This window comes from Furipterus horrens, unplaced genomic scaffold, assembly GCF_987537825.1.
Source record: "Furipterus horrens unplaced genomic scaffold, mFurHor1.1.pri manual_scaffold_4, whole genome shotgun sequence".
Lineage (NCBI taxonomy): Eukaryota > Metazoa > Chordata > Mammalia > Chiroptera > Furipteridae > Furipterus > Furipterus horrens.
In genome coordinates this window covers 187410904-187424487 of record NW_028327174.1, presented here as the reverse complement: position 1 = coordinate 187424487, position 13584 = coordinate 187410904, and the positions used below count along the sequence as shown (strand labels likewise).

General features: G+C 54.5%; 1 protein-coding gene across 7 annotated transcripts in view; it reads right to left on the bottom strand.

The window, feature by feature from the left end:
- Positions 1-1915: 1915 nt before the first annotated feature.
- RGS3 (regulator of G protein signaling 3) overlaps positions 1916-13584 on the bottom strand; it is a 111752-nt gene continuing 100083 nt past the window's right edge. For 6 of the 7 annotated variants that reach the window (XM_090274604.1, XM_090274605.1, XM_090274598.1 and 3 more), the window contains 5 exons: positions 8628-8692; positions 4817-4918; positions 4381-4442; positions 3595-3761; positions 1916-2861 (listed from right to left, as the gene is read on the bottom strand). In XM_090274604.1, coding sequence (XP_090130730.1) covers positions 2676-2861; positions 3595-3761; positions 4381-4442; positions 4817-4918; positions 8628-8692 — 582 coding nt within the window. In that variant the 3' untranslated portion in view covers positions 1916-2675. Of the gene's footprint in view, positions 2862-3594; positions 3762-4380; positions 4443-4816; positions 4919-5016; positions 5177-8627; positions 8693-13584 lie in introns of those variants that run through there. The other variant, XM_090274603.1, reaches the window with a different exon arrangement.

The window sequence follows — 13584 nt, the reverse complement described above, 5'->3', positions numbered from 1 at the left end:
TTTGTAGCTAGAAGTCGGTGGTGGAGCCAGGAGCCGAAATCTAGAGCCCAACTGTGGGCTCTGGGCCTCTTCCCTCCCTGGGAGCTGCCTCCCTCCCTCCCTCCTTCCCTCCACCTGAGTCTTCCCACCTGTGGGATGGGAAGGGGGCAGGACATACTGACTTCATAGCCCTTAGATCCCACACTGACCAGCCAGGGATGGCCAGAGACCAAGAAGCCTGCTCTTTCCTCACAGGTGAAAGAAATCACCTGGGGATCAAATGACATTGTACAGGTGAGCAGACTAAGGCCGAAGGGGGTAAGGGCCATGCCCAAGGCCCCTAGGAGCCCAGGGCAGGAGGATCCAGGTGCCCTTCCAGTCTGCTGTCCAGCGTGTGACGTAGCCAAAGCCCCTCCGAGGCCAAGGGACCCGGGTGTGAGTAATGGAAACCACAGGCCGTGGGGCCTTCTGAAATGGGAATTCCATCTGCCTGACTTTGTTCGCCTGGACTCTGGTTTCCATGGCAACTTGGGGTGGGAAGGTAGAGGGCCTGGAGGGGGCCTAAATCCCTGGAATAAAGAAAGGGGAGCCTCCTTGTGGGCCAAGTGTTGCCTCCAAGCAGAAGATGCCCTTCCTCCCAACTGGAAGCACACCTCTGCTCCCCTGCCCTTCCTGTCTCATAGTGGCACCAGCAGCTTCAAGGCAGAAAAGCCCTCCACCATTACAGCCAAGCAGGGCTCAATGGCCAGGCCTGGTGTCTGGAAGAGGACCCAACTTCGTTCCTGGAAATTGTCACATTCCAGTGCTTGGGAAAGGGCTGCAACATGTACTGAGCACCTACTGTATGTGTGGCCCCAGGTTAAGCCTCCAGAGACCACCATTCCTGATGCTCCTCTTATGGGGACACATGGGGGTGGCCTCACCCAGAAAGGCTAGCGAGGAGAAGCAGAAGAGTAGCTGCTCAGCCCACGTCCTTTGCATCTCCAAGTCCCCGGTGGGCAGACCCGAACCCAGGACCCCAGGCAGGGAACGGGATCCACTGAGAGGCGTCTAGCCCCTCTCCTCCACCCACCAATTCCGTCCGGCTTTAAGTCAGCCCAACTGAGCTAGTCCCTGCCTTCAGGCCATGCCTTGGCCCCTGCCCCAAGACCCTGGCAGGTGCTACGTGCGATCATCAGGAGAAGCTTTGGCATCAGCTTGGCCTGGGTTCCAGGCTCTCTTCCACCCCTCCAGGAGAATGGTGCAGGGCCTCCCCTGAACTGTGACTTTGGACAAGGCCTTCCCTAAATTTGCATCTCCTATTAGGCACAGAGGGACTCTCTGTGAAGCCTTCTCCCTGTCACCTCCCCAGCTCTTCCTGTCCTAAAGGCTCCTGTGAGCCTGCCCAGTGTAGGTGCTGCCTGCCAAAGATTCTGGGCCCATCCATCCCCACCTACCATCCCTGTGACACCTGAAAGTTCCACTAGAATCTCAGGGTGTGGCAGGGCAGAGAAGTGAAGGAACCTACTGAGGTCACATAGCCAGTTGGTGGCAAAGGTCAGACTTCACGCTGTAGCTGGTAGAGAACAAGAGATCCAGAGGCTTGCAGCCAGAGGGCTTAGGCTGAACCTTGTCTCTGCTACTTGCCCACTGTGTGACCTTGGACAAGTCACCATACCTGCCTGTGTTTCACTCTCCTCATCTGTAAAATGGGGCTAACCCGTACCTCCCATGCTTGAGAGGATAACAAATGGAGCATGCATGGCTGAGCATCTGTCACAGAGACAGAGGTGGCCATGGAGCACCTCTGCCAGTGGGTTGTGTCTTGGCTCCGGGATGGGAGGCAGGTGATAGCCAGAGCAGAGGGGAAGCTGGACCAATAGCCCAGCCACCAAAGCTTCCACGCCAGGCACCCTGGGAAGCCTCAAAACAAGGGATACACAGAAAGAGTCAAAACTGAGAAATAACACAGGCCTTTTATTTGCTCCAGAACTTGGCTGCTGTGTGGTCTGAGGGTGTCATGCTTTCCCAGAGCCTGTAAAGGACCTCTTTACTCGAGGGTGCTGGATTTCTGGGCAAGGTTGGACTGCATCACCTGCCCCTCCAGGCCTCATCAGTCTGGAAGGCCCAGCTGCCTGCCACTGGTGCCTGGGACCAGCAAATCCCCTGAAACTGGAAAATAATGCCCACCTTTTCTGCAAGGGGGCTTTTAACAAGGCGTTGGTTAAAATATTGCACTTGTAAATTAGAAAAACTGATGAGGCAAAGGTTTCCTATTACAGGAAGACGTGCCAAGCATCCTACTACTGTTTAAATAAATAAAACTCAAGGCGGGGTCTGCGCTGCGAGCCCCAGTAGCCCCCATGGAGAGCCCCAGAGCCCCTGCCCCGTCAGCCAGTTCTTTAAGGAACTTGGTCAATGCGAGGTCTCCGCAACACGAAGCGGCAGCTCCGGATCTGGCTCAGCCAGGGCCCCTGACCTGCTGGGGCCCTTGGGCCCCCTCGTACCGGGGCATTGGGGACCCAGTGGGGCCAGTCCTTCTTTCCTCCAGTGGCCTTGGCCTCTCTTGGTCCAGGCCTCTCATCCACATGTCCATCTGTCTGTTCGGAGACGCGGCCTCTGGGGGCTTGGTTGCCTCCTCCGTCACAGGGGAGAGGGAGAGGTGGGAGGGGGCCCAGCCCTCCTGGTGTGAACGCTGAGCTCTGCCCTGGTGGCCCCTAAAGTGGGGGACTCATCTTCTTCTGGTTAATGAGGTCCAGATAGAGGTCAGAGCGGAGGAAGCGTGGGTATGAGTCCTTTTCCATGAGCCCGAAGATGCGCTTCTGTGCCAGGTCGAAGCAGCCCCGCGTGACGCTCTGTAGGTTGTCCTTGGTGTGCTCCCGTGTATATGAGTCCAGGTTTACCTTCGGGGCAGAGGTGGCATGATCAGGGCTGCCTGCATGGGGCTGGGGGTAGGGGTGGGGCCTATCCAACCTCTCACCTTCCAGCCCCTCTGTTCCACATTTTAAGGTTCAGAGTGGAGGCCCGCAGGTGAACAGATTCAAGTCCTAGCTCGGTCTCTTACTGTAGGGCCTGAACACACTACTGCTAAGGTCAGGCTGCCCACGCCATGCCTAGGTGTGTGGCTTTCAGCGAGTCACTTAAGTGCTCTGAGTCTCAGTTGTCTTATCTATAGATTAGAGATAATAGTACATTCTTCAAGGAGTGTACAACTTAAGCAAGACCATCTGTATTAAAATATACAGGGATGAAATCAGTAGATCGTTCCTGAACTTTGCACAGAGTGCCTGTACACACTCAATAGACATCAGCTACTATGAGTAGGTTCTCCAAAGCTGTCCCTCATTTTAACAAGGAAGATAACAGTAAAACCTATTTTATAAGTTGTCATGAGGGTTAAATATGAGAGCCCACTCATAAAAGGCTTTGCGTCTTGACAGAGGCCATTTTTGTTATCAACAGAATTCAGTTCTTCCTGAGGCCCCAGCATGCTCCCTCCCCACCCAGGGCACAGTGTCCCTAGGAATCACTGCCCTCTCCTCTTCCTGATCTCCTTCTTGGGGCATCCAGGTACCCCCAACCTCTAAGCGGCCACGGGGCATTGGGATAGGGCTGAGAACCAGCCGGAGGACCTACCTCCTTGCACGCCTGGATTGCGATGTACTCAGCAAAGATCTTCTTGGCCTTGGCCGCCATCTTGGACTGTGACTTGACCTTCTTAAAGTCCTCGCACGCCAGCCAGAATTCCAGGTTCTCCTCACTAAACTCAGTGCGAAGGAAGGCCTGGAACACTGCTAACCCATCTGTGAAAAGAAGAAGTCCAGATCCCAGGTGAGAGACAGAACCAGCCCCTCCTTCCCTCAGGATCCCCAGGTTCCCTACCTGGGGCTGTTAGGGTGCAGATGCTACGAGCTTAGTAAGAGGACCTGTTCCCAAGAGCCAGCAGCCCTGGGAGGTGTTCCCACCCCTGCCACTGCCTCTTTGTGGGCCTTGGCCAGGTCTGTCCCCATGTGTGCCTCAGTTTCCTCATCTGTAAAACGGGGATGGTCAGCCAGTCCCCTGAAGCCCTGTGAGGACCAGAGGGGATCCTGCCCATGAGAGGACAGGCACACTTGGCCCAGTGCAGGCCCTCAGTACGTGGAAATGTTTATTGTTATTCTGGGAATATGGGTCTGAGCACACAGGTCCCAGTGGCCTCCAGCTGGCAGTGGCAGCTCCCATGGGCAGGGAGGGGCTGGCAGAAGCCGGCTCCCAGGCCAGACTGAGGGCCTGAGCCCGGGCTTAGCCTCTCCCAACAACAGGGACTCCTTACTGGGCCCAGGAAAGAGGGAAAGTCACACCCGCTGGTCTGGGAGAGGACAAGAGAGAGGGAGGGAAGAAAGGAACACAAGGAAGGGGAACAGACCACTGACCCCCACTTACATTTATGAAGCAGCAGCTTCTCCAAGGACTCGCCCCACTTGAGGGCTTCCTCCGAAGTGGGCCTACGGGAGAGAGAAGGGGCACAGTGAGGGCACTGTGAGGCTCCGAAAAGTGGGTGGCTGGGTCTGGGCAGCCTCTGTTAGCTGCCCTTGGCCCAGGCAGTTGCTGATCCTGGCTGGGGAGCTCAGGAGGGGGCCCACCCCCTTTCTCAGGGCCAGCATCACTTCCAGCCCCCACCTCGCCCCCGCCTGGCCATCCTCCCCAGGACAGCTGCTCCCGGAGGGCTGCTGCTTGCAGGTACCAGGCTCCCTCTCTCAGAGCCTCCATCCAACCCAGAGCTGGATCCAGCCTGCAACAGCCCTTCCCCCTTAACCCCACCACCAACCCCGCTCCCCAGGAACCAGTGAGTGCCTGAGGGGTCCCAGGGAAGACCTACTTGAATGACTTCATCACTTTGTCAGCCTTGCCCGCTGGCTGGGCCCCAGGGGATTCATTCCTTCGCCTGAAGATGCCCAGCTTGTTCTTCATGTCCTTGGCTCTGGAAGCAGAAGCAGAGAAGGGGGTCAGTCAGCTTGGCACACTCGGACCCTGCAACTTCAGGGTGGGGAGGCCGTGGCTGGGGCAAGAGGCACCTACTCCTTCATCGTGTGCCGCCTCTGTAGGTTCCCGTTGCGCGTGAGGTACATGCCTCGGAGCATCTCCGTAGGGCCCCCCACCTTGGAACCCGGGAAGGTTTGCAGGGAGCTTTCCTGGGCTCTGCTCCCCACCCTCTGTCCTGGACGGCAGGCGGGCAGCAATGGGGCAGGATGCAGCCGAGCGCGCTTGCGGAGATCCCAGCCGGACAACTGGACTCCCAGGCATAAGCTGGGCTGGGACTCAGACGGGAGGAGCCAGGAAATGGGAGGGACCAGGACCGGGAGGGAAAAAAAATCCCTCCTGGCCAACCCTGCGAGGGAGCCCGTGAAAGGGGCATGTGTCTGCAAGGGGCGGCCCCTGGGGCCCGCCCAGGCAGGAAGCCAGACCCAGTTATTTGGGACTGGCCTCCCCCGTTACCATGGCAGCACCAGGGGAAGGAGGAGAAAACAAGTCAGCAAATTGCTGGGAGGAAAAAGGGGAGGGAAGGGAGGCCCTGCAAGCCAGGGTGGCAGGACTGGCTATTTTTAGCCAAGAACTATTTTTAGCCTTGTAACACGACCCTCCCCCTGCCCCCCACCAGGCTGCAGATTTCAGCATTGGGCGAAGCTGCTGGCAAGAAAAGGGTTAAACGTCCCAACCCTGGCACCTCCAGAGAATAGCTTCTGCCTGCTGCCCCTCAGCCTCAGTCACTGGCTTTGGATACTCTTATCCATGAAAATGCAGAATGCGCCAACTGTCTTAGTACAATTTGAAGCTTAAATAACTTCAGAAGTACAAGTCTTATAAACTTTCAAAAACATCTTTTGAAAGTTTATTATTTTATTTTTTAAGACGTTCGGTTTTAAGATTTTTGAATAATAAAATTTTTGTTTTAATTTTTGCTCTCCATTCTTCTGATTAAAGATGAAGAATGCTGATGGAAGCCAATAGTTTGAAATCTAAATCACAGTTAAATAACTGTAAAAGAAATTTAAATAATTCAGCTTTCAAATGTGTTTAAGTCTGCAGCATTTATACTTCTGAAGTTATTCAAGCTTCAAACGGCACCATGACCTATGGGACTCCCTCTGTAACTGAGGGAAGTGGCACCCTTTGGGGGTTAGGAGTGAGAATCTGAAGCCAGATAGCCCAGGGTTCAAGTTCCAGCTCTAGCAGTTACCAACTGTGTGCCCCTTGTCAAGTTACCTGATCTCTCTGAACGTCAAGTTTTGTCATCTGTTAAGCAGGCCTGAGAAAGGTACTTACTGTCTGCTGGGGCTGTTTCACGGCGAGGAGAAAATGCACATAAAGCCCTAGCGCAGTGCTTGGGCAAAACTGCTCAAGCATAGGAGCTGAGACCCACATGCCTCCTGAGGTTCTGAGGCAGCTGCCCAGGGATGGAGACCCTGCTCTAGAAGGTTCGAAGCCAACGGGACAAAGCCAAGGAGTCCAGAGATTGGCAGCCCTCTAGGTGAGGACTGGGGCCCTCAGGGAGCCTGGGGTGGAGAGGCAGAGAGGGGAGGCTGGGAGAGAGAGCACAGGTCCCTGAGCGCTGTGCTGAGAGCCCCTGCTGCAGGCTGGCTAACCAGATGAGCCCACGAAAGCCCAGGGAGGGGGAGGGGCTTGTCTGAGGTCCGCCCTTCAGGGGCTCCTTGCCAGCTCAGAGCCCACAGTGTTTCTCTCCCGCTGGCCCAGCCAAGCCTTCCCTCCCAGAGGCACAGCTGGGCAGGCCAACAGCTGCAGGGCACAACTGGAACAGTCCTTGGAAGTCCCTGATCGGCACATGGGCATCTCAAGAAAGGCTGGCAGAGGTCAGGGGACAGAACAGGGACTCATAAGGAGAAGCTCAAAGAGCATTTCCTCCAATCAGAGCCGTGGAAAGATGGAGAGTGGCATCTGGGCTCAAAGGTTATGTAGCAGGGGTGCTGTGGATTTCCTTCAGAGGCTTTGTATAGAGCGTAAGAATAACAGGCTCTGGCCCTGGCAGGGTGGCTCAGTTGGTTGGAGCATCATCCCATACACCAAAAGGTTGCCAGTTCAATTCCCGGTCAGGGCACAGACCTAGGTTGCATGTTCCATCCCCAGTAGGGGGCGCATGCAGACTGATCAATCTCTCTCTCTTTCTCTCTCAAGTCGATAAATTTATCCTCTGGTGAAGATTAAAAAATAATAACAGGCTCTGAATAAAAAGAAATGTGTGTGTGTGTGTGTGTGTGTGTGTGTATATGTAATTTTTAGAGCCAGCATGCCAATTTTCAGATCCCAGCTATGCCACTTGCTATGTGACCCTAGACAAGTAACTTCTTTCTACCTCAGTTTATTTGTAAAATAAAATAAGAAAAAATAAAATTAAAATAAAAGTAATGGTAAAATTAAATTAGTATGTGTAATACACATAGAACAGTGTCTAGCACAATATTAGTTATTTATATTATTATCCCAGATTCTAAGAGTCCTCAACTAAACTCTTAAGAATGTGAGTCCTCAACTAAACTCTTAAGAATGTGACCTTTGGGTATTCAAAAGGCGGTGTCCACTCTGAAAGGAGACTAGGCTTGGTGGACCAGGGCAGCTCCCACACCCTGGACACCGGCCCTCCTCTGCCCTCCACTGCCCACCACAGCTCACCGCTGGGAGCGCCACCCACAGCGGCTCTAGCCTGGACCAGATGGCTGGTGCAGTGGACCTCTGTTTGTGCATTTCACCTTCCCTAGAAAGTGTGATTGTTCCTGGCTGCAGAGAGAAGCCTACATACAGCTGCCACAGGGAACTGAAGAGGGCAGAGAGCTGGCGGAAAGAGTTTCTAGGGCAGTGGACCCCAGCTAAGGTGGATGCAAGGGAAGAAGGTTGTAGGAGGCATCTGGGAAGGATCTCTGTCTGCCACCCCCACCCTGCCCCACCCCCCACGCCCACCCCCAGCCCCAGCCCAATTTGTGCATAACAGTCAGGCTACAGGACCTGAAGGGGATGGAGGACCCCCCTACAGGTACCATTATGTGCCCCTCTCTGCAGTGTCCAGTGCCTCGGGCCTGGGGGTACAAAGATACCCAAGGAGATTCTCCACACACCCTGTTAATAGCCACTCCTAACAGGTCCCAAAACGCAGGTGTAAGGGGCCCTGAGCTTGGCCTGAAAGGCTTGGGGAAATATGGAATATACAGTGCACTATCTGGGCCAGCAGCGCCCCCTCCTGGCAATGTCTGAGACTGTTAGCACTCGAGTCAAGAAGAGAAAGGGGAACCACAGGAACTGTCTGCCTAGTTCTTTCTCAGACGGAGCAAAGAACTTGTCGAGGTCACTAGGCCACTACTTATCTTAGAGGCTGGGCCAGCGCCACAGCAACTTGCCTGGTTGCCTCTGTTCGGTTCTCTGTGGCTTCCAGGTACTGGATCAGCACCTTACCTCATGCTACGAAGATGCTAAGGACAGCACCAGATGCTTAGAACCCTGGTGATGGCCCCCTGCTGCCCCCCCCCCCAAGCCCCTCATTGGGAATCCTGCTGTTAATTGGTGTCTGTCTGGGGCAAGATTGGCTGCAGCCCCTTCTCCCCACCTGTACCCCTGGAGGAGGAAGAGGGGGCAGAGAACCTCCCTGACTACAAGGGTGAGGGCAATGGATCTTTCCAACATACAGGTTTTTGCTCTTTCTCTTCCGGGAGGCTTCATCATTGTCCCCAACAGTGTCAGGCCCACTCATCTGTGGAGAAAAGACAGATACGTGGTAGTCCAGGCTTCCAGAGGCTGCTGCCTGAGCAGAGAGGCTCAGGGATCCAACAGCTCCTGCAAAACAGCTCCCCCAAAGCTCCCACCCCTCACAAAACAGATGCGGGGGGAGACTTCACTCCTAGAAACAGCCTGTCCATAGAGTACAGCTGGCTTGGGGGAGCCTTCACCCCAAATAGGTCTCCTCCTAGTGCACCTAGGACCTGGCTTGCTGGGAAGAAGTCAGAGACACAGCGTTAATGGCAAAGGCATCACTGCAGGCAGTAGGGGAGGTTGGAGAGTAGCGCTTCAGTAGGGGTTCTGCTCTGTGATTTGGGCCAATTGCTGTCCTTCTCTGAGCCTCTATTTCTTAATTTCAAAATCATGATTATAATGACAAACTCAGGATTCTGAGATTTGAAAGATACCTGGGATTGGTCAGAGCGTGAAAAGTGAATTAGGACACAGGCCTGAGAGCACTTCTCTTGCCTCAGCATTTTCAATGGATCCCTACTGCCCCTGGGATAGCATCTAAACACCCTAAGCTGCCTGAGGATCGGGGCAGAGAGGTCCGTTTAACATCTGTTACAACCCCTTCGGTTATCCCTGCAGCCTGACCCTGCTCCAGCAACCTCCTGTGTCTGCCCTCCAACCAAAGAGAATGTCTTCCCCTGCCTGTCCCTCACCCACCGCAGGCCTTTGCACATGCTATTCCGTCCAGGCGGGATGCCTTTGAGAGTCTCCCACCTCCCTTTCCTCCTGAGACCCAGCCTCAGGAATGACCCAGACCTCGGGAAAGCTGCTTAAATGCCTCCTCACCTGGGAGGCCCTCCCTGACCCCTAGACCAAGGTTGTGCCCACTTTACCCCTTTTGAGGTCCCTATTGCACCCAAAGTGGCTTGTTCCAAATCTGTCTCCTCTACTGGATTGTGAGTTCCCAGGACCAGGCCTCTGTCTGGGTCACCTTCACCAGGCTTAGTACACATTAGGACTCAATAAATGTGTGTAGAATGAATGAATGATGGATGGATGAATGAATGAATGAATGAAGAGAGAGGGAAAGCAGACTGGCGACGATGCATCTTGAGGCTCTTGTTCCTTGATTCAAGGCCAGCAATATTATCCCCCAACCTCCACTTCAGCCCACAAACTCCACCCACTCCACCGCCACCTCCTTGCCTTTGCCTGTGCTGTGTCCGTTTCCTGGAATGCTCTCTCCTCTTCTCCCCAGTGTCTACCGCCCCCCCCCCACCCCAAGTCCACCACTCCTCTGGAGCACTCCAGACTCCCACCATCTCTACTGGGGTTCCCTCTGTCACCCTTGCCTTGCCTGTGCTAGCCTGTCCCCCAGGGGAACCAGGGCCCCAACTGTGCCGCCCAGAGCAGAGGCCCAGGAAGTGGTTGGTCTGAGATAGCAGAGGAGCTGGAGCTCAGAGAAAGGTGGGCTTGGACATTATGTTCCAAGACAAGATGGGAGGCCACCACCAGGTGTGGATCTTAGCTATGACTCCCCATGAGTCCCACACTGGGCCTCAGTTTCCTCATTTGTAAAATAAGGAAGATGGACTTAAGTTTTAAAATGCTGTGTTAATTCTGGAAAGGAAAGTCATCCATAGATATCCAGCAGGAGGAGCTACTATCCTCAGTGAAGCACCCACCCACGATGGATGGATGGAAGGACAGACAGACAGATGGACAGATGAATTATAGCATCATTTATAGGGCTTGTACTATAGACCAGATCTTGGGATGGGCATTATTTAGATACTATCTTATTAAGCTTCAGAGTAAACAGAGGCTCAGAGGCATTAAGTCACTTGGCCAAGGACACCCAGCATTTAACTGACAGCTGAAATCTAGGTCTCTCTGAATTCAAGCCATGTGTTTCTCCACCAGAGGATGCTGCTACTCAAATGCAAGGACCGAGCACATTTTGAATGTGTTCAGTGGAAGACTCAGGGGAAATGCCGCCTCCTTCCTGAGAATGCTGCCCCACCAAGGTTGTAAACATGTGTGCGTACGTGCACACACAGGCACACACCCATCTGCGATGTGAGATTCCAGAGCTCAGCATGCAGCCAGACCTGGGTATAGATCCTACTTCCACTGGCTTGGGAGAAGTTTCCCAGCCTCTCGGCTTCAGCTTCTCTAGTCCTAACACAAGGCATGATGATGACCACACGCCCCACTGTTGAAGATTCACTAGGAAGAGGTCTGGGACCCCAGGGCCCAGCCCTGGCACACAGGGCACCCTCCCTAGACACGGACTGCCAGTGTTCATTGCCCAGTGAGTGTTACTGCTGTCACCCATTGAATATACAGGCTGTGGTCACGATGGCCTGTCTAGGCAGTGCCCAAAGCCCCCACCCGTGGGAAAGGGCCCTGGTGCTGCGCTTCCTCCCATTCTGACTTCCACTTCCGTACTTTATCAGCACCACACAATGGGCCTAGGGACCGCTCCCACCGGCCACCACCCACAGCCTCTGCACTGCTGGGAAATGGGGCTCTTCCTTCCACTGCTGGGAGGGGGTCATCTTCGGCAGAGACCAACCCACGCCAATCACCTAGATAGAGTGGCCGGGCAGCTCTGGCCCTGGGAGCTGGCCCCCAAAGGAGCCAAGGAAGCCCAGGCACCAAGGGGGGGCTGTGGGCCAGAAAGAGAAGAAACTGAGATGGAAAGTTAGGATTCCGATTTGCAGCCCCAGAGCAGCTCCCAAGGCTCTTCCCTTTGGGAGCAGCAGCAATGCCTGCCCAGGGCCCAGCATGGACTCCCCTTCCCATCCGCTCCCCACCATCTCTAGGTGACAGGACCATCCCTGATGAATAGCTAACAGAGGCGAGCCCAGAACCACCTCCCTTCACTCCAGGCAGGAACCCCTGGGGCCTGCCCAGCCCCTCCAGACCACCTCCAGGGACTGGAAGCTCACTGCCTCTTGGAACAATAATTATAATTTTTATTGTAATTAGAACGATAATCATAGTAGTGGTTGGGAGTGTAGATTCCAAACTACCTGGATTTGAATCCTAGTTCAGTTATTTATTAGCTAACAGGTCTTAGCCAAGTTCCACTCCTTCATTGTGCCTCGGTTTCTTTATTTGTAAGGTGATGATGATAATTAGGCACACCACACAGGGCTGTTACGAGGATTAATTAAGTGAACACGCGTGAAGTGCTCAGCACGGTACCTGTCCCCTGGAGATGAGCTCAGTAGCTATGAGCCACTGTAGCTGTTGCTGTTAATTGTTGAGCCCTCGCTATGTGCCAGGTGCTGAGCTAGTGCCGTTACAAACTTGACCTAATTTAATCTTCACAGCGATTCTAAGAGCCATTTGCTGTTATTTCTCCCAGTTTGCAGGTGAGGAAACTGAGGCCCAGGGCAGCTCAGTTTGTGCACAGACTCTCAGAGCCGAGTGTAGCAGGGATTCCAGGGCCAGCTTCTGAGCCCACCATGACCGAGCGCGCTCCTGTGAGCAGGGCCTCACCTGGTTCCCTCTTTCCGTCCTGACCTGACTTCTGGGCCACATGGCCAGCCTCGCTGCTCTCCGACCAGCCCAGCCTGGCAGGCCCCTTGGGGCCTTGTGGAAACAGTGGCTCTATACTCTCCACTTATTTGTTTAGACAGAGGAAATAATTTTTCTTTAGGCTTTTCTTAAATAAGAGGCTGAGAGGTGTTATTACATCTTGGAGCTGGAAGGTATCTTAAGGGCCCTCCTCTGATATCTGGCCTTAGTGGGATGATTGGTGTGGTAGGGCTGGCACCCTCCACCGACCACCTCTGCACAAGCCAGTCCCCCGCAGAAGGAGGGGACCAGGAAGCATGGCCAGGGAGGCGCCGCAGCCCCTGTCTCCTCACTGTCAAAGAATGACCTGGGACTCTGGGCAGAGCCAGGCCAGGCTGGGGTGGAATTCAATGGCAGTATTCTGGGCCCAGACGCAGATACTATTGGGGCTCCCCCGGCTCCCAGGAACAGGGAGGCACAGGCTTGTGGCTCTGCCTGTGTGGGCCCCAGGGAGCAGTGGCAAGGCGAGGGTGTGGCAGCAGAGGGCACTGTGAGACAGCTCAGCTCAGCACGAAGAGCCAGGCCCAGGGGGTCATGGGATAACTTTGTGGGGTCTCCTCTCTGGACCTCAGGAGGCCCATCTATGAGATGATATAAGCCAAGCAGACCACCTCTCAGGTTTGTCTGGTTTGGACATTGGCACTCACAGGAGAAACCATTCAGTGCGCAAGAGGGCAAGGTGACAGGTGAGGGGAAGGTCAACAGGGGAACTGTCACCCTGTGGCAGACAACTTGGGATGCAGGCAGCCTCAGCTCAGCCACAGAACAGCACAGTCACCAGCCCGAAGCTGCACCAGCTCTGCCTGGCCCTCCTGGGTCTCTCTCTGTCGCAGGATCAGTGCCATGGACTCAGAGAAGAGTACACCTGGGTCCACCTTGCGGCAGTGCTGGGAAGCTAGGAAAGGGAGCTGGGGGCACGTGGTGCATGCTGGGAAAACGGTCACTCCTGCTGCTGCTGCTCTCTTCCTCTCCTCTCCCTCTTCATCATCAGCATGATTCCCATTTATGGAGCACCCACCAGGTGCTGAGTGCCAGACCCTGCCCTTAACATGTTACTCTAGCTGGGCTATTTAATCTTCTCAGCGACCCTACAAAGGAGGTACTATTACCAGACCCATTTCACTGATGAGGAAACTGAGGCTCAGGGAGGAACGGGGACTTGCCCAAGGCCCCCTACCAGTGAGGGACAGAGCGAGACCAGGGTGCTTGTCCAGCCTCGACCTTACTGTCCCTTGACAAGGGTAGGTTTCTTACTCAAGCTGGCTGGCTGGAGGGAGCAGAATATGAATAGTGATGAAGGGTCGAGACTTGGTAAACAGAAGCCAC